This window comes from Bombina bombina, chromosome 2, assembly GCF_027579735.1.
Source record: "Bombina bombina isolate aBomBom1 chromosome 2, aBomBom1.pri, whole genome shotgun sequence".
NCBI classification, from domain to species: Eukaryota; Metazoa; Chordata; class Amphibia; order Anura; family Bombinatoridae; genus Bombina; species Bombina bombina.
The window spans coordinates 1,412,473,907-1,412,495,207 of record NC_069500.1 but is presented as its reverse complement, the minus strand read 5'-3'; the positions used below and the strand labels follow the sequence as shown (position 1 = coordinate 1,412,495,207).

The following is a 21,301-nucleotide window of genomic DNA, read 5'->3' as shown; positions in this document are numbered from 1 at the left end:
GAAAAAAAAAAACACTTTTTCTAACTTTGACCCCCAAAATCTGTTACACAACTACAACCACCAAAAAACAACCATGCTAAATACTTTTTAAATTTTGTCCTGAGTTTAGAAATACTCAATGTGAACATGTTGTTTGCTTTTTTTGCAAGTTATAGGGCAATAAATACAAGTAGCACTTTGCTATTTCCAAACCACTTTTTTTCAAAATTAGTCATAGTTACATTGGAACACTGATATCTGTCAGGAATCCCTGAATATACCTTGACATGTATGTGTATATATATATATATATATATATATATATATATTTTAGTAGACAGCCCAAAGTATTGATCTAGGCCCATTTTGGTATTTTTCATGTCACCATTTCACCGCCAAATGCGATCAAATAAAGAAAATCGTTCACTTTTTCACAAACTTTTTTACAAACTTTAGGTTTCTCACTGAAATTATTTACAAACAGCTTGTGCAATTATGGCACAAATGGTTGTACATGCTTCTCTGGGATCCCCTTTTTCAGAAATAGCAGACATATATAGCTTTAGCATTGCTTTTTGGTAATTAGAAAGCCGCTAAATGCCGCTGCGCACCACACTTGTATTATGCCCAGTAGTGAAGGGGTTAATTAAGTAGCTTGTAGGGTTAATTTTAGCTTTAGTGTAGAGATCAGCCTCCCACCTGACACATCCCAGCCCCTGATCCCTCCCTGACCCCTCTCTTCCCTCCCCCACCCCACAATTGTCCCCGCCATCTTAAGTATTGGTAGAAAGTCTGCCATTACTAAAATAAAAGGCTTTTTTTAGATTAAAAAAAAATAATACATTTTCTGCTGTGTAGGATCCCTCCTTAGCCCCCAACCTCCCTGATTATTTTTTTATTATTTATTTTTCTGTAGTGTAGCTTCCACCCCTTAATAACCACCCCCACCCCCTCCCAGATCCCTTAGATATAAAATGCCCCCCTCCTCTCTCCCTCCTTCCCTTTCCTGTTCCATAGTGTAGGGCTCCCACCCGCACCCGCCCCATGCACGATCCCGCCTCCGCCACTGTGTGCGTGCCCAGACCCGTGTGCGTTCTTGACGCGCCCCCGCGCATGATCCCGCCCCCCTCTGTCATCATTACCCTGAGCGATGGCCGCCCACCTGCCTCCCTGAAGCAGCTCCCACCCACCAACGATCACTCCATTGCTGGCCTATGCAGTGAGGGCCACAGAGTGACTCTCTCTGCATCTGTGTTTGAAAAAATGTATTGCAGTGATGCCTCAATATCGAGGCATCACGGCAATACCTTGAAAGCGGCTGGAAGCGATCAGGATCGCTTCCAGTCACTTTAAACCCCTAAGGTCACACAGGGTACGTCGCTGGTCTTTAATGACCAGTTTGTGTCTAACGTACCCTGTCGTTAAGGGGTTAAAAGTTGGTTCAATCAATTCTTCAGACTATGAAATTTGACCAGTTCATGTGGAATTTAGCCCTCATGGGTCTTTTTCTCAACATTCTGCCTAATTATTCCAATTACAGATATTTCATGCTTTCCTTTGTTCCAATTACAGATATTTCATGCTTTCCTTTGTCTGCCTCTCTGTCCAATTCATGGTCTTCCTTTAAGGTTATATATGACCCCTTGTGTCTTTAACTAGCTGCTGTCATTATGGGCCTCAGAGCATGATCTATTTTGTATTGTGGGCTTGAGAATGGATTCATGATCATTCCTGGAAGTTTTACATTTTTCCTCCCTTAGTGATGCCACCTTGCATAATTCATACGATTAATAACGAGCTAGCAGTGGCTTATTCTCAAATTGCTCTGTTGTCATAAAGCATGTGTTTTTGTTGTTATTTTTTTTACTTTTTTTAATTTTTTATTGAGATACAATTCGAGGCATACATATAAACTCTATAACAATAAAAACAAAACATGTGAATATGACAATCTTCAGAAGTATTTTCCTCTCAGAGTGTGTGTCTTCTGAGTATCAAATGAGGCCTCTTTTGGACCTCTCAATATAATGGGATTTAGAGAGTTATAGAAGGTAGTACTGAACCAAAGGAGACCACTTTTGGGTCCCATATGGCGAACCTCGTTTTCTAACAGATTCTTGTATATAAACAGTGTGAGCCCAATCCAACAAGAAACAAATATGGAAATATATAGTGTTTGGGCTTCCTATTAACTGAGATACGACTCATAGCATTTAGATGTGTTCAATATATAGGAGCTAGTGTTTTTCACAACAAGCAAATCATATAAGAAGGACTAACTACAAACTAGTAAGTAGACATTGATTTATGTCACAAAAGCTTGCTACTAAGATATACAATGAAAATAAAAATAATCAGATCTTGAAGAGTGTTCAGGGAATGGTACAAGCTACAACGGATCATTTCACGACTTAAAAGTCCATTAGGTCTGTGGAGGGAAACTCAAGCCGCATTTCTATTGTTAGGTGTGACCGGAAGTTTTTATTTTATGGACATATATACAGTATATATTAAAAACAAACAAATCTGTGGGGCAGCAAGTTACTCAGTGTGGACAAATGACACATTCTTTCTCTGTGTTGTGGATGTAAGCTAGTGGTTGGGTTTAGGGGGATCTCTTTGTTATCATATGTCGCTCACAGGGAGATAATCACTTATAGGAATAGGGTTCAATGGTTGAGTAGTAGGTTAGTTTTGAATTCGCATATCCTCTCAGACAAATGCTTGCATATTCTTTTGGATTACCCTTCTGACCTTTTGTACCCCCTTTCCGTATTGTTTCAGCACTTTCTGTTTGTGCTTTAAATATGTGAAATCAGGAGAGGACATTGGGATGGAGGTCCTGTAAGGGGGTTGTAGGTGTTTCTTCCTTTGTCCATATGGATAGTAAGCTACTTTATTTATTTGAAAAAAAAAAAATAACTCTCTTCATGGTTGTTACTCTGAACGTGAACTTTCCAATTGACTTATTTTATCTAATTTGCTTCATTCTCCTAGTATCTTTTGTTGAAAATCATATATGGGTGGGCTCAGGAGTATGGAGCTAGCTGCTGATTGGTGGCTGCACACAAATGCCTCTTGTCATTGGCTTACCAATGTCTTCACCTAGTTTCGAGTATTGTATTGCTGCTCCTTCAATAAAGGATACCAAGAGAATGAAGCAAAATTAATAATCTGAGTAAATTGGAAAGTTGTTTACAAATGTATTTGTTTTCTGAATCATAAAGAAAAATTTTGTGTTTCATGTCTCTTTAAGTAAAATTAATGCTTTAATACATAATTCTGTACCACTACTTTTTGTCTATTATTTTTACTTTGAACTGCAGTATTTACATGTGGGCTGACATTTTTTTCTTTTTTCTTTTTCATTTCACATTTTAGCCTTCTCCAACTTCAAAGTTTGTTCTGGGGTATACAGCAGCTGTGATCAGTGCGGTCTCTATAGCCGTAAGTCATTTTAAAACATTACCTAAAGTTTATTCTGCAGTTGAAAGAACACAAACGTTCACAGAACCAACAAGTAGGGAAGACAGATTATTAGCTGTGTCAATAAGAGATAAAAGTAGATGTTCCTATAAAGGTTTGTGAGTTTTAAAAAGGAAGTATGTCAAACATTTAACCAGATTTCATAAAGTTTAGTGAACATCTATGATGTTTGTTTAGTGAAGCTTATATCTAACTTCCAACATGCACTACTGAACATCTAACTCCAACATGCACTACTGAACATCTAACTTCCAACATGCACTACTGAACATCTAACTTCCAACATGCACTACTGAACATCTAACTCCAACATGCACTACTGAACATCTAACTCCAACATGCACTACTGAACATCTAACTTCCAACATGCACTACTGAACATCTAACTCCAACATGCACTACTGAACATCTAACTTCCAACATGCACTACTGAACATCTAACTTCCAACATGCACTACTGAACATCTAACTCCAACATCCACTACTGAACATCTAACTTCCAACATGCACTACTGAACATCTAACTTCCAACATGCACTACTGAACATCTAACTTCCAACATGCACTACTGAACATCTAACTTCCAACATGCACTACTGAACATCTAACTTCCAACATGCACTACTGAACATCTAACTCCAACATCCACTACTGAACATCTAACTTCCAACATGCACTACTGAACATCTAACTCCAACATGCACTACTGAACATCTAACTTCCAACATGCACTACTGAACATATAACTTCCAACATGCACTACTGAACATCTAACTTCCAACATGCACTACTGAACATCTAACTTCCAACATGCACTACTGAACATCTAACTTCCAACATGCACTACTGAACATCTAACTTCCAACATGCACTACTGAACATCTAACTTCCAACATGCACTACTGAACATCTAACTTCCAACATGCACTACTGAACATCTAACTTCCAACATGCACTACTGAACATCTAACTTCCAACATGCACTACTGAACATCTAACTTCCAACATGCACTACTGAACATCTAACTCCAACATGCACTACTGAACATCTAACTTCCAACATGCACTACTGAACATCTAACTTCCAACATGCACTACTGAACATCTAACTCCAACATGCACTACTGAACATCTAACTCCAACATGCACTACTGAACATCTAACTTCCAACATGCACTACTGAACATCTAACTCCAACATGCACTACTGAACATCTAACTTCCAACATGCACTACTGAACATCTAACTTCCAACATGCACTACTGAACATCTAACTCCAACATCCACTACTGAACATCTAACTTCCAACATGCACTACTGAACATCTAACTTCCAACATGCACTACTGAACATCTAACTTCCAACATGCACTACTGAACATCTAACTTCCAACATGCACTACTGAACATCTAACTTCCAACATGCACTACTGAACATCTAACTCCAACATCCACTACTGAACATCTAACTTCCAACATGCACTACTGAACATCTAACTCCAACATGCACTACTGAACATCTAACTTCCAACATGCACTACTGAACATCTAACTTCCAACATGCACTACTGAACATCTAACTTCCAACATGCACTACTGAACATCTAACTTCCAACATGCACTACTGAACATCTAACTTCCAACATGCACTACTGAACATCTAACTTCCAACATGCACTACTGAACATCTAACTTCCAACATGCACTACTGAACATCTAACTTCCAACATGCACTACTGAACATCTAACTTCCAACATGCACTACTGAACATCTAACTTCCAACATGCACTACTGAACATCTTACTACCAACATGCACTACTGAACATCTAACTCCAACATGCACTACTGAACATCTAACTTCCAACATGCACTACTGAACATCTAACTTCCAACATGCACTACTGAACATCTAACTTCCAACATGCACTACTGAACATCTAACTTCCAACATGCACTACTGAACATCTAACTTCCAACATGCACTACTGAACATCTAACTTCCAACATGCACTACTGAACATCTAACTTCCAACATGCACTACTGAACATCTAACTTCCAACATGCACTACTGAACATCTAACTTCCAACATGCACTACTGAACATCTAACTTCCAACATGCACTACTGAACATCTAACTTCCAACATGCACTACTGAACATCTAACTTCCAACATGCACTACTGAACATCTTACTACCAACATGCACTACTGAACATCTAACTCCAACATGCACTACTGAACATCTAACTTCCAACATGCACTACTGAACATTTAACGTCTAACATGCACTACTGAACATCTAACTCCAACATCCACTACTGAACATCTAACTTCCAACATGCACTACTGAACATCTAACTTCCAACATGCACTACTGAACATCTAACTTCCAACATGCACTACTGAATATCTAACTTCCAACATGCACTACTGAATATCTAACTTCCAACATGCACTACTGAACATCTAACTTCCAACATGCACTACTGAATATCTAACTTCCAACATGCACTACTGAATATCTAACTACCAACATGCACTACTGAACATCTAACTACCAACATGCATTCCTCTGAACTTTTCAAACTTATAGCTTGGTGTGATTTAAAGGGATAGTCAACACCAGAATTTTTGTTGTTTTAATAGATAGATAATCCCTTAATTACCCATTTCCCAGTTTTGCATAACCAACACAGTTATAGTAATACATGTTTTACCTCTGTAATTACCTTGTAACTAAGCCTCAGCAGACTGCTACTTTATTTCAGTTCATTTGACAGACTTGCAGTTTAACCAATCAGAAGTTACTCATCGGTAAAATCACGTGCATGAGCTCAATGTTATCTATATGAAACACATGAACTAACGCTCGCTAGTGGTGCATTTAGATTAGAGGCGGCCTTTAAGGTCTAAGAAATTGGCATATGAACCTCCTAGGTTTAGCTTTCAACTAAGAATATCAAGAGAACAAAGCAAAATTAGTGATAAAAGTAAATTGGAAAGTCGTTTAAAATTACATGCCCTATCTGAATCATGAAAGTTTTTTTTTTTTTTTGGACTTGACTGTCCCTTTAGTGGCTGAATAGTTTCAGTGTTAGAAATCTTTTAAAAAAACTGAATTACAGTCCGTGAACTTTGTAAAGCCCACTATTGTAAAGGGGAAACGGATTCAGACAGAACATGTGCTGCTGAGGTTTCCAATGAGCCAGGGTCCACTCTTAAAGGCACGATTCTGTAAAGTTCTTTGAGCGTGTAAGATTCTTTAATTTCCCAGGTGGAATTATCTAAAGCCACTATACACAAAGGGCGTATAGTGTATTCTCGTATAAGATGGGGATGTAAACTTTACAAAAGTGCACAATGAAAATCGTACTATAAAAACTATACAAAATGAATAATTGAAACATTCACAGAAAAAATACTCAGGAAAAAAATGTATCGTTAAGGTTAATCAAACAATAATAATTTATCAAAAACGTAAAATTTGTATGTAAATTACACAGAAATAAATCGTAAATTAAGTACACTGGATTTGCAAAAAATACATACGGCTAGATTATGAGTTTTGCGGTAAGGTGAAAAAGCAGCGTTAAGCGTTCCTAACACTGCTTTTTTACGCCCGCTGGTATTACGAGTCTTGCAGGTTTAGGGGCACCGCACACTTTTTTAGGGACACCGCAACTTACGCAAATTGCGTATAGTCTTTTTTCTATGGGACTTCCATAGCGCTGGTATTACGAGTCTGTCCTGGGAGGCCAAAAAGTGAGCGGTACACCCTCTACTGCCAAGATTCCCAACGCATTTTAAAGTCAGTAGTTATGAGTTTTACACTACAACGCTGTAGCATAAAACTCATAACTAAAGTGCTAAAAAGTACACTAACACCTATAAACTACCTATTTACCCCTAAACCGAGGCCCTCCCGCAATGAAAACACTAAAATAAAATTATTAACCCCTAATCTGCCGCTCCGGACATCACCACCACTATAATACACATATTAACCCCTGAACCTGCGCACTCCCGCCTCGCAGACACTAGTTAAATATTATTAACCCCTAATCTGCCGCCCCTTACATCGCCGCCACCTACATTATACTTATTAACCCCTAATCTGCTGCCCCTAACATCGCCGCCACCTACATTATACCTATTAACCCCTAATCTGCTGCCCTCAACATCGCCGCCACCTACCTACATTTATTAACTCCTAATCTGCCGTCCCCAACGTCCCCGCCACTATTCTAAATTTATTAACCCTTTAAACCTAAGTCTAACCCTAACACCCGCTAATTTAAATATAATTTAAATAAATCTAAATAAAATTCCTATCATTACCTAAATTATTCCTATTTAAAACTAAATACTTACCTGTAAAATAAACCCTAATATAGCTACAATATAACTAATATTTACATTGTATCTAGCTTAGCGTTTATTTTTATTTTACAGGCAAGTTTGTATTTATTTTAACTAGGTAGAATAGTTAGTAAATAGTTATTAACTATTTAATAACTACCTAGCTAAAATAAATACAAATTTACCTGTAAAATAAAACCTTTTTCTCAGCCGGCTCTCCCCATTGATGTCTATGGGGAAATCGTGTACGAGCACGTATAACCAGCTCACCGCTCACTTAAGCAGAGCTGGTATTGGAGTGCAGTGTGGAGCGCAATTTTGCTCTACGCTCACTTCTTGCCTGTTAACGCTGGGTTGATAAAAACCCGTAATACCAGCACTGTAGGTAAGTGAGCGGTGAGAATAAACTGCAATTTTGCACCGCAAAACTCGTAATCTAGGCGATAGAAATTTGTACTTGTACAAAATATGAGTTATTATTGTTTTACCGTAAAATGGGCGTTCCATGGGCTTTTACTGTCTCTCAAATTTAAGTGTAATTATCTAAACATTTCCGCCCTACAAATCTCAACTTTTCTCGCAACTTAAAAGGTGGCAAGCATTTATCAAAATACTCAAGAAACTAATTACTAATTTTAAGAAAAGCCTGTGCATACGAAAATAACAGAGATTTTAAGGTACAGTGCACTGAAAAACAGCGTATTTAGATTTGCATTAGGCATAATATTAAAAATTAAAGGGTCAGTAATTAGAAAAAAAAACCAACGAAATACATATCGTTTTATAATAAATTAACTATTCCTGCCGCATACCTCCATTGCTATATTTTGAAGCCAACCTTCTATGCCTCTGTGTCTAGAGTTACGGCGTACATACAATTAGAGAGCTTCATTACGCGCTCTGGCTCGCATACCAAGTGCGCTCTAGTAACTCATTCTAAAACAGCCTTCTTAGTAGATGCAATTGAATATAAAAGGAAAACATATATTTAATTGCGTTTCTCAGATCATTATATGTACCACTCCATTTGTCATTGCCTGTCAGTGCTGTAAAATAAAAACGATGTTGTGAACAGTACCGCTATTGCAACTTACCAATATTCAATTTTCGTATATAATAAGAAATATTGATATTCTTCTGTCACAGTAATTATCTTGATCAAAAAAATCACTAAGTAAATAGTGGATTGCAGCAATAAAAAAGCGGCAATCCAATATTTACATTAGTGACAGCGGTAGAGAGGAGCAAAGAAAAAGCGCCAAGAACGCGCTCAATAGACATCAATGGCGTTCTTGGTATGCCTCTGATAGGAGCAAGTGGCATAAGCAACGAAATAGAAATAAAAAGTTACAGGCGGTGGGTCGGTCAGGATTATTACAAGAAAAATGTATTTGAGGGTAAATGAAATGTTTAATTTGGAACATAATCAAATTAAAAATAGTTATTATGACATTTATAAACTTTGTATTTCTCTTGTTAAGTGTATCCAGTCCACGGATCATCCATTACTTCTCCTTCCCAACAGGAAGTTGCAAGAGGATCACCCACAGCAGAGCTGCTATATAGCTCCTCCCCTCACTGCCATATCCAGTCATTCTCTTGCAACTCTCAACTAAGATGGAGGTCGTAAGAGGACTTTGGTGTTTTATACTTAGTTTATTTCTTCAATCAAAAGTTTGTTATTTTTAAATGGTACCGGAGTGTACTGTTTATCTCAGGCAGTATTTAGAAGAAGAATCTGCCTGCGTTTTCTATGATCTTAGCAGAAGTAACTAAGATCCTTTGCTGTTCTCACATATTCTGAGGAGTGAGGTAACTTCAGAGGGGGAATAGCGTGCAGGTTTTCCTGTAATAAGGTATGTGCAGTTAAAATATTTTTCTAGGGAATGGAATTTGCTAGAAAATGCTGCTGATACCGAAGTAATGTAAGTAAAGCCTTAAATGCAGTGATAGCGACTGGTATCAGGCTTATTAATAGAGATACATACTCTTATAAAAGTGTATTTTAAAACGTTTGCTGGCATGTTTAATCGTTTTTTACATATGTTTGGTGATAAAACTTATTGGGGCCTAGTTTTTTCCACATGGCTGGCTTGAATTTTGCCTAGAAACAGTTCCCTGAGGCTTCCCACTGTTGTAATATGAGTGGGAGGGGCCTATTTTGGCGTTTTTTTGCACAGCAAAAATTACAGACACAGACATCCAGCTTCTTCCTGCATGATCCAGGACTTCTCTGAAGGGCTCAAAAGGCTTCAAAAGTCGTATTGAGGGAGGTAAAAAGCCACAGTAGAGCTGTGGCAGTTGTTGTGACTGTTTAAAAAACGTTTTTGTCATTTGTTATTCCGTTTTTGGTATTAAGGGGTTAATCATCCATTTGCAAGTGGGTGCAATGCTCTACTAACTTATTACATAAGCAAAAAACTTTCCTTATAGATTGCTCCCAGACCAGAAATAATCACTGTTTAAGGCACAACACAGACACATGAATCAAGGTAAAGAAAATTGGTCATACCTTTATTTTGGCATGTTGGACAAACACTCGACAAATGTAAGCGGTGTGACTACCAGGAGATCTTTGACAAAGCGCCAGAAGGGCGTGAAACGCGTCAGATGACGTCACACTCCACACACCTGTGTCTCCTGGTAGTCACACCGCTTACATTTGTCGAGTGTTTGTCCAACATGCCAAAATAAAGGTATGACCAATTTGCTTTACCTTGATTCATGTGTCTGTGTTGTGCCTTAAACAGTGATTATTTCTGGTCTGGGAGCAATCTATAAGGAAAGTTTTTTGCTTATTATATACCTGGAACGGGCAGCCTGGTCTGCAAGTCTGGGTTTGTGCCGGGAGAGGCGCCGGCACAGTGTTTCCTGTGTGTTCCTGCATAGACCTTACCTCTTTAGTCCTTGAACTCTCACTCACCTGTGTATAATAACTTATTACATACACTGTAAAAATTTCGTTAGTGTAACTGCATTTTTTCACTGTTATTTCAAAATTTGGGAAAATTTGTGTTTCTTAAAGGCGCAGTAACGTTTTTTATATTGCTTGTAAACTTGTTTTAAAGTGTTTTCCAAGCTTGCTAGTCTGTTTAAACATGTCTGACACAGAGGAACCTACTTGTTCATTATGTTTGAAAGCCATGGTGGAGCCCCATAGGAGAATGTGTACTAAATGTATTGATTTCACCTTAAACAGTAAAGATCAGTCTTTATCTATAAAAGAATTATCACCAGAGGGTTCTGTCGAGGGGGAAGCTATGCCGACTAACTCTCCCCACGTGTCAGACCCTTCGCCTCCCGCTCAGGGGACGCACGCTAATATGGCGCCAATTACATCAGGGACGCCCATAGCGATTACCTTGCAGGACATGGCTGCAATCATGAATAATACCCTGTCAGAGGTATTATCTAGATTGCCTGAATTAAGAGGCAAGCGCGATAGCTCTGGGGTTAGGAGAGATACAGAGCGCGCAAATGCTGTAAGAGCCATGTCTGATACTGCGTCACAGTATGCAGAACATGAGGACGGAGAGCTTCATTCTGTGGGTGACATCTCTGACTCTGGGAAACCTGATTCAGAGATTTCTAATTTTAAATTTAAGCTTGAGAACCTCCGTGTATTGCTTGGGGAGGTATTAGCTGTTCTGATTGACTGTAACACAGTTGCAATTCCAGAGAAATTGTGTAGGCTGGATAGATACTATGCGGTGCCGGTGTGTACTGACGTTTTTCCTATACCTAAAAGGCTTACAGAAATTATTAGCAAGGAGTGGGATAGACCCGGTGTGCCCTTTTCCCCACCTCCTATATTTAGAAAAATGTTTCCAATAGACGCCACTACACGGGACTTATGGCAGACGGTCCCTAAGGTGGAGGGAGCAGTTTCTACTTTAGCAAAGCGTACCACTATCCCGGTTGAGGACAGTTGTGCTTTTTCAAATCCAATGGATAAAAAATTAGAGGGTTACCTTAAGAAAATGTTTATTCAACAAGGTTTTATTTTGCAGCCCCTTGCATGCATTGCGCCTGTCACTGCTGCGGCGGCATTCTGGTTTGAGGCCCTGGAAGAGGCCATCCATACAGCTCCATTGGAGGAAATTATTGACAAGCTTAGAACTCTTAAGCTAGCTAACTCATTTGTTTTTGATGCCATTGTTCATTTGACTAAACTAACGGCTAAGAATTCCGGATTCGCCATCCAGGCGCGTAGGGCGCTATGGCTGAAATCCTGGTCAGCTGATGTGACTTCAAAGTCTAAGTTACTCAACATTCCTTTCAAGGGACAGACCTTATTCGGGCCTGGCTTGAAGGAAATTATTGCTGACATTACTGGAGGTAAGGGTCATACCCTTCCTCAGGACAGGGCCAAATCAAAGGCCAAACAGTCTAAATTTCGTGCCTTTCGAAATTTCAAGGCAGGAGCAGCATCAACTTCCTCCGCTTCAAAACAAGAGGGAACTGTTGCTCATTCCAGACAGGCCTGGAAACTAACCAGTCCTGGAACAAGGGCAAGCAGGCCAGAAAGCCTGCTGCTGCCCCCAAGACAGCATGAAGGAACGGCCCCCTATCCGGAAACTGATCTAGTGGGGGGCAGACTTTCTCTCTTCGCCCAGGCGTGGGCAAGAGATGTTCAGGATCCCTGGGCATTGGAGATCATATCTCAGGGATATCTTCTGGACTTCAAAGCTTCTCCTCCACAAGGGAGATTTCATCTTTCAAGGTTATCAGCAAACCTGATAAAGAAAGAGGCATTCCTAAGCTGTGTGCAAGACCTCCTAGTAATGGGAGTGATCCATCCAGTTCCGCGGACGCAACAGGGACATGGGTTTTATTCAAATCTGTTTGTGGTTCCCAAGAAAGAGGGAACCTTCAGACCAATCTTGGATCTAAAGATCTTAAACAAATTCCTCAGAGTTCCATCATTCAAAATGGAAACTATTCGGACCATCCTACCCATGATCCAAGAGGGTCAGTACATGACCACAGTGGACTTAAAGAATGCCTACCTTCACATACCGATTCACAAAGATCATCATCGGTTCCTAAGGTTTTCCTTTCTAGACAGGCATTACCAATTTGTAGCTCTTCCCTTCGGGTTGGCTACAGCCCCGAGAATTTTTGCAAAGGTTCTGGGCTCACTTCTGGCGGTTCTAAGACCGCGAGGCATAGCGGTGGCTCCGTATCTAGACAACATCCTGATACAGGCGTCAAGCTTTCAAATTGCCAAGTCTCATACAGAGATAGTTCTGGCATTTCTGAGGTCGCATGGGTGGAAAGTGAACGTGGAAAAGAGTTCTCTATCCCCACTCACAAGAGTCTCCTTTCTAGGGACTCTTATAGATTCTGTAGAAATGAAAATTTACCTGACGGAGTCCAGGTTATCAAAACTTCTAAATGCTTGCCGTGTCCTTCATTCCATTCCACGTCCGTCAGTGGCTCAGTGCATGGAAGTAATCGGCTTAATGGTAGCGGCAATGAACATAGTGCCATTTGCGTGCCTGCATCTCAGACCGCTGCAATTATGCATGCTAAGTCAGTGGAATGGGGATTACTCTCTACTAAATCTGGATCAAGAGACCAGAGATTCTCTTCTCTGGTGGCTATCTCGGGTCCATCTGTCCAAGGGTATGACCTTTCGCAGGCCAGATTGGACGATTGTAACAACAGATGCCAGCCTTCTAGGTTGGGGTGCAGTCTGGAACTCCCTGAAGGCTCAGGGATCGTGGACTCAGGAGGAGAAACTCCTCCCAATAAATATTCTGGAGTTAAGAGCAATATTCAATGCTCTTCTGGCTTGGCCTCAGTTAGCAACCCTGAGGTTCATCAGATTTCAGTCGGACAACATCACGACTGTAGCTTATATCAATCATCAAGGGGGAACCAGGAGTTCCCTAGCGATGTTAGAAGTCTCAAAGATAATTCGCTGGGCAGAGTCTCACTCTTGCCACCTGTCAGCGATCCACATCCCAGGCGTAGAGAACTGGGAGGCGGATTTTCTAAGTCGTCAGACTTTTCATCCGGGGAAGTGGGAACTCCACCCGGAGGTGTTTGCTCAACTTATCCATCATTGGGGCAAACCAGAACTGGATCTCATGGCGTCTCGCCAGAACGCCAAGCTTCCTTGTTACGGATCCAGGTCCAGGGACCCGGGAGCGACGCTGATAGATGCTCTAGCAGCTCCTTGGTTCTTCAACCTGGCTTATGTGTTTCCACCGTTTCCTCTGCTCCCTCGACTGATTGCCAAAATCAAGCAGGAGAGAGCATCAGTGATTCTGATAGCGCCTGCGTGGCCACGCAGGACCTGGTATGCAGACCTAGTGGACATGTCATCCTTTCCACCATGGACTCTGCCTCTGAGGCAGGACCTTCTAATACAAGTTCCTTTCAATCATCCAAATCTAATTTCTCTGAGACTGACTGCATGGAGATTGAACGCTTGATTCTATCAAGGCGTGGGTTCTCCGAGTCAGTCATTGATACCTTAATACAGGCACGAAAGCCTGTCACCAGGAAAATCTACCATAAGATATGGCGTAAATATCTTTCTTGGTGTGAATCCAAGAATTACTCATGGAGTAAGGTTAGGATTCCTCGGATATTGTCTTTTCTCCAAGACAAAGGATTATCAGCTAGTTCTTTAAAAGGACAGATTTCTGCTCTGTCTATTCTTTTGCACAAGCGTCTGGCAGAGGTTCCAGACGTCCAGGCATTTTGTCAGGCTTTGGTTAGAATTAAGCCTGTGTTTAAAACTGTTGCTCCCCCGTGGAGCTTAAACTTGGTTCTTAAAGTTCTTCAAGGAGTTCCGTTTGAACCCCTTCATTCCATTGATATTAAACTTTTATCTTGGAAAGTTCTGTTTTTGATGGCTATTTCCTCGGCTCGAAGAGTCTCTGAGCTATCTGCCTTACAATGTGATTCTCCTTATCTGATTTTTCATGCTAAGGTAGTTCTGCATACCAAACCTGGGTTTTTACCTAAGGTGGTTTCTAACAAGAATATCAATCAAGAGATTGTTGTTCCATCATTGTGTCCTAATCCTTCTTCGAAGAAGGAACGTCTCTTACATAATCTGGACGTAGTCCGTGCCTTGAAGTTTTACTTACAAGCTACTAAAGATTTTCGCCAAACATCTTCCCTGTTTGTCGTTTACTCTGGACAGAGGAGAGGTCAAAAAGCTTCGGCAACCTCTCTTTCTTTTTGGCTTCGGAGCATAATTCGCTTAGCCTATGAGACTGCTGGACAGCAGCCCCCTGAAAGGATTACAGCTTATTCTACTAAAGCTGTGGCTTCCACCTGGGCCTTTAAAAATGAGGCCTCTGTTGAACAGATTTGCAAGGCTGCGACTTGGTCTTCGCTTCACACCTTTTCAAAATTTTACAAATTTGATACTTTTGCTTCTTCGGAGGCTGTTTTTGGGAGAAAGGTTCTTCAGGCAGTGGTTCCTTCCGTTTAATCCTGCCTTGTCCCTCCCATCATCCGTGTACTTTAGCTTTGGTATTGGTATCCCATAAGTAATGGATGATCTGTGGACTGGATACACTTAACAAGAGAAAACATAATTTATGCTTACCTGATAAATTTATTTCTCTTGTAGTGTATCCAGTCCACGGCCCGCCCTGTCCTTTTAAGGCAGGTCTAAATTTTAAATTAAACTACAGTCACCACTGCACCCTATGGGTTCTCCTTTCTCATCTTGTTTCAGTCGAATGACTGGATATGGCAGTGAGGGGAGGAGCTATATAGCAGCTCTGCTGTGGGTGATCCTCTTGCAACTTCCTGTTGGGAAGGAGAATATCCCATAAGTAATGGATGATCCGTGGACTGGATACACTACAAGAGAAATAAATTTATCAGGTAAGCATAAATTATGTTTTTTTGTTGTGAGAGAAAAATTCTGAGGTTTAAACATACACCGGTTTCTTCCTGTGTACTTCGTCCTCCATTGTGAATTTTTACCTAGCTCTCATTAATCTATGGGAGACACCTTGCCATTCGCAGGGGCAGCGTCCCTTTTTTTTTTTTAGAATTTCATGAAGGCTGCAACATCTCTAGATGGTGATTTTTTTAGAATTGGACGACTCCCATTCAGTGCTTGGCTATTTGCATGGATACTGAGACATTCTTGTTCCTGGCCTTCTATCCTGATCTTGACTCTGGCAAAGTTTTTGGATTACGCTGAAACGTTTTACTAAGATTTGTTTTACTGGTTACTGAACTTTGGAACTATGCCCTGACCTCCACCTGTGCTTTAAAGGGACACTAAACCTTTAAAAAAGTTATCATTAATTAAAACAAAAGTTAAAATCATTACACTTCATAATATACTTTCTGTTTTAATTATTTACTATTTCACTGCATTCTTTATTACAAAATCGCCCGTTTTCCAACCCCTCCCCTCTCCAGGGTACGCATTCATCGAGTCCTATCCTGGGCGATAAGCCAGGTAGGAATATGGCAGACTTCAGCCGCAAAGCACATGCGCAAGGTTTAGAATTGTCAGCAATGACATAATTGAGAGTTTCACTTGATAGAAAGCAGCAGACCTGCTCTATCTATTGCAGAGCGGGTGACAGAGCTGCGCTGATAAGTAAGTACGGTGCGCTATCAGAATCTCCCTAATAATAACGAGCATTTAATCATAAAGGCCATCAAAGTGGGATGCATATGCTCATGCGCAATTTAACGGCAATGATTAAGCATGCGCCAGATGACAAAATCGTCAAATAAAGAGATTCATAGAAATGACATCTGATTGGTCAATTGATTCAATGCTTTCATGTCTTGACTGACGTCATTGTTAGAAATAAAAAAATCTTGTTAAATATGTTAGACGCTTTGTTGGAATATAAAAGTAGGTGCTTTTCATTAGTTTACAAATTAGAAGACGATTTGTATATTTGGATTAGACACAAAAATATAAAGTTTTGGAATCCTTTAACCCTCAGCTTTGATGTTCGGTTTCGGACTGCTCTTCTGGCTTTGACCCCTGGGTTGTTCATGGAGTTTAAGATGATGTAGTATATAATCCCAATGAGATCACCACACACATATTTTTAAAGTATTTTCAACTTTTGTGCGAGAAGTTGTTAAACAGCTAAGGGCCACTAATCTCTGAAGCACATTTTTTAATCAGTCTTTTTGTCTTTTCAAAGCCCTGCCAATAGAGTCTATTACAACCCTTAGTTTATCTAATTATTTTTCTACAAAATGTACCATTAAAGTTTATAGGAATTTTTGTAGTTATTAATTGGCTAAACTTTACTAAAGGCTTTTAGTCGACACTATTGTTTCCTATAATAGTTACTGATTTGTTGATTTTTGAGGAATAAGGAGATTTCTGATTAGAAAGTTCTGATAAGATAAGGTTCCATCCTGTTGCAAGCCTGTAAACATGTAACATCTAATTTATTAACAAATGTAGGCTTTTCTTGTAGGGTAAAAGAAATGTTTGTTGACTTTCTCTGTCTATTGGACAAATACTGGAAATTTGACACAGTGTTTTTGGAACTAGACACCGGCCATCAATGTCATGGTACTTTCTTTCTGCAGGAAATGGTCTTTCAATGTAATGTTGTGACATTTTTCCAAACCATGTAAATAAATTGTTCTTCCTTCAAACATCCCATTTCGTCAACATAAGTTGGTCTTGTTTGTGCTGGTTTTGTCTTTTTGATCCTATCAATAAGTTGTCTTTCAGAATATTGAATTCTTGCTTGTGACTTTGTCCACAGTGATTAGAGTTTCTGACCAGTGGACCCTAAATTGTGCTCTGTCTTTTCAGGTTTTGTAGCTTTTATCAGGACAAGGTGTTTCTTAAGAAATAAAGGTTGTCATTTATTGGTATAATAATTCTAACATTGTTCTATGATTCTGTCAGTATAAATAATGACAAATATGTACATAGGTTCAATGTTAGAGCCCTGGAAGCTACTGAAGAAAATCAAGAATATTTGTTTGATGTATTTTGATATATTACTTGTGGGTAGTACTAAGTACTTAGCTCAGATTAGTTATAGGCTTGGTAGTTCTTGAGTGAGTTACTTTGTTTATAACTTTGCTTTTAAACTGTTTTGTTAATCGTGTCTATCCTTTTTATGCACTTCATATATGTATTTTTTATAATGAAGCGTCAGTTGAGCACCATGTTGGCATTCCTTGTATATATTCACTTCTTAGTTTCGTGTACTTTCTTCTTCACAAACAATATTTTGTAGACAGCGTTTTCTCAGCCTTGAGCACGTTTTTTGTTTTCTCCCTTTCCTATAATACTGAGATACCAGTACTGAATATATTATCACACAAATATGAGAGAGAACAAGATTTATACTGGAAATACACTTTTTTTTCTCTTTTTACTTTTCTCTATATAGGTTCTATCTTAGCCATAAGTGATGTTGGTGGGAAGAGATGAGTCACATAGGGTAACAATGGTGGCCATAAGTGGTCTGGGCTCTTTTTATTTAGGGCTAAAGATAAGGTATCCCCACCAGTACTGGATATGTTATCACTTACAAATATAAAAAAGACCTGATTTTATATAAGTATTAAGAAATGCTACTAAACTATTAAAATTGTGGCTTTAGGGGAAGATAAGAATACGCTGCAAAACTGAGCAAATGCTCCTTAGTTAAGTGGTAGAGAGAGGGATATATGTAATGTAATATAAATCTAGATATACACAAATACATTCATGTCAGAATATACAGAAGAAATGAATACAAACATTGGCAAATTAAAAGAAGCCAATATGGTCTCTGGCTGTTCTCCAGGATTAAAGCAAATTAGAAAAATAATTATTACTAATTGGAAAGTTATAAACTGGCTAATTGGATTTAGCTTCTAGTCATTTCTGCACTGTTCTGTCTATTTAAATAGTTCTCAGCTCCATTCCTGGCATAGCGCCCCAAAATAACCTATAGTTTTTTTCTGATTTAAAAATGGCATGTTTGTCTCAGTAGAATAATAGCAGAGAAATTGTTCCTTTTTATGAAGCACAATGTATCTGTGTGTAGAATAATAAAATAGTTTTTGTCATCACAAAACGCAGTGGCTACCCACCTGTAGACTAGGCCATTTTGTACATTGCCCTCTCAGAGGAAGCGATAGCTTAGAGTTAGATGTCTTATTAACAAACAATAATGGTAAGTCTATGAGGCCTACTTATCAAGCCGTCAACCGCAAATACGCTGGAATTCCGCAGCGTAATTGTGGTGAGCTTGATTCCCCTTAGTTATCAAAGCTTAAAGACCGGCAAAAGTAGATTTTTGTGATGTAACATAAGATCCGATGGTCTCAGTCCAACACAGATCGATGCTTACGTCACTACAGATGTTCCGAATGCAAATTCGGCACTATCTGACAACTTTTGCTAGTTATCAAATATCTACCAGGTACGCTCGCCACTATTCTGGCCCAGCGTACCTGCTTTTCAATCCGCCACCCTGGAGGCGGCGGATGCCATATTAATCAATGGGAGTCTGAAAGCAGCGAAAGCTTATGTTCGCTGCTGCCCGATATCCCATTGATTCCTATGGGAGAATAAAAGTTATGTTTACGGGGGGCGTGTCCAAGCAGCGTTCATGGTAGGACGCACATCCTGAGAGCTCCAAGCAGAAGCCTTAACAATCCGCCGATTGTTACTATTACACGGCAAGACTAAACATAGACTACATAAAGGACTCACAATACTGCTAATTGTGACCCATATTAACTTTCTTAGCTGTGCATATGACGCTGGAGACCCAGTTTGGAATATAAAGGCCTAAGGCGGCGGCCTATTACTAAGCATCCACCTCCCCCCGGGAAGAGCTGGGTTATCAGTGCTGCTAGGTAAACTGGCTTACTGAACCTCTTCAAAACCCATCCTTAAACAATCATCAAGCTACATTATCGCTCTATATAACTAAAAAGCTCTAAAACCCCTGTAGTGAAGGAGAGGCATCTTTATTCAGCGGAGTGACATAAACATGGCGGAAGGGAGATGTATGATGCGACATGAGGAACTGTTTGCGCAACTTGAACTTTCAATGCACAGACTTCTGGAGAGAGCACCGTACGATCACTTGCTAAAGTGCTTAAGCCCTGAACATGAAGCTTCAGCATATTCTAAGGACTCACAGGAAAGAAAGGCGGACCAGAAATCCGGACCTGACAACGCTAATCACAAAGTGGGGGATCTGCATAATCTGAGGAGTGATCTACTAGCCTCTGATACGCAGAGGGGTGCTTATGCAGCGGATCTACACCCGGGACCACAAGAGCTCTTTTCTCTTGGCAGACAGCAAACAACGGAGTCGGCAGCACTGGCACTAATGGCCCAACCCACAAAGATGAAGATAAGGAGCCGTGCACTGGGTAATACCTGGACTAAAATACTGAGGAAAAAGAAGACATCGGTACATGTTGTACTAGCACAGACGTTTGGGGGGGCCCACCCGAACGTGCAGCGACCAAAGCTGGTCAAGCATCTCACTTATTACCACAGCTGGGATGATCTCCATAGAACCAGCGTTATATCAAGCAAGTCTCAGGTCAGCTCTATGCATCACAGCCTCTGTTCACACGGCGGCGATCATACCTCGAAGAGAGGAGTGGGGTAACTTGCAGAGGCAACTCTCTGACAGTGCGCAGCTGACTTTGACCCCAGGGACGACAATAGCCTTCATCTAATGCTACGTAAAACGGACTCCGGTAACCTAGCAATGGTAGTGCCTAATTTCATACTGTGAGATGTTAATTTGTTGAGATATATCTCTAAGTTAATCAACCACTTTTTATTTATGTTCCATTTCATAATGTGATTAGTTGAACTGTTGGAAGTTTATCCCTAAGTTAGGCGAACTTAAGATCATTCTTGCTCAAAGCATTGCAGAGTTGCATAGTAGAAAAATTGACTCACTGCTACCATCTCTTATATTCCACATAAATCGCACTTATTTTATAATAGGCTTCTTCTCTTGCTTATATTTGATTCAGTTTTCATGTTTATAAGCCCAATATTGTCTGAGCAAGCATGTACAATGTTCCTTACTATACTAAAACTGTCATATTTAAATTGTTTGTCTCCCTTGCCTATAACTCCCTCCCTCACCTCTATATATTCCCAATATTGATTAATAGTATATCAGTCATAGGCCTAATAGAGGTCTATATAGCTAGAAAATTGGGATCAAAGTATCATACCAAGATTGTTTTGCTAAAATTGTTTGTTTCCCTTGCCCCTTGCCCTCCCCCTCACTTCCATATATTCCCAATACCGTTCATATGTATATCTATCACAGGCCCAAGGGGGGTCTATATAATTAGAAAATTGGGATACGTTCCCTATTCTAAGAATGTTTTATCCAATTTCTTTGTTTTCCTTACCCCTAGTTCTCCCCCTCACCGCTATATATTCCCAATTTTGACCATATATATATCTGTCATAGACCCAAGAGTGGTCTGCATATTGAGAAAATTGGGAACAATTAAGG

The 21,301-nt window shown here is 39.8% G+C and overlaps 1 protein-coding gene across 1 annotated transcript in view; it reads left to right on the top strand.

Moving 5' to 3' along the window:
• SFXN5 (sideroflexin 5) overlaps positions 1–21,301 on the top strand; it is a 923,442-nt gene that overhangs the window by 404,984 nt on the left and 497,157 nt on the right. Inside the window, exon 9 of the mRNA XM_053704357.1 lies at positions 3,361–3,426. Coding sequence (XP_053560332.1) covers positions 3,361–3,426 — 66 coding nt within the window. The remainder of the gene's footprint in view (positions 1–3,360; positions 3,427–21,301) is intronic.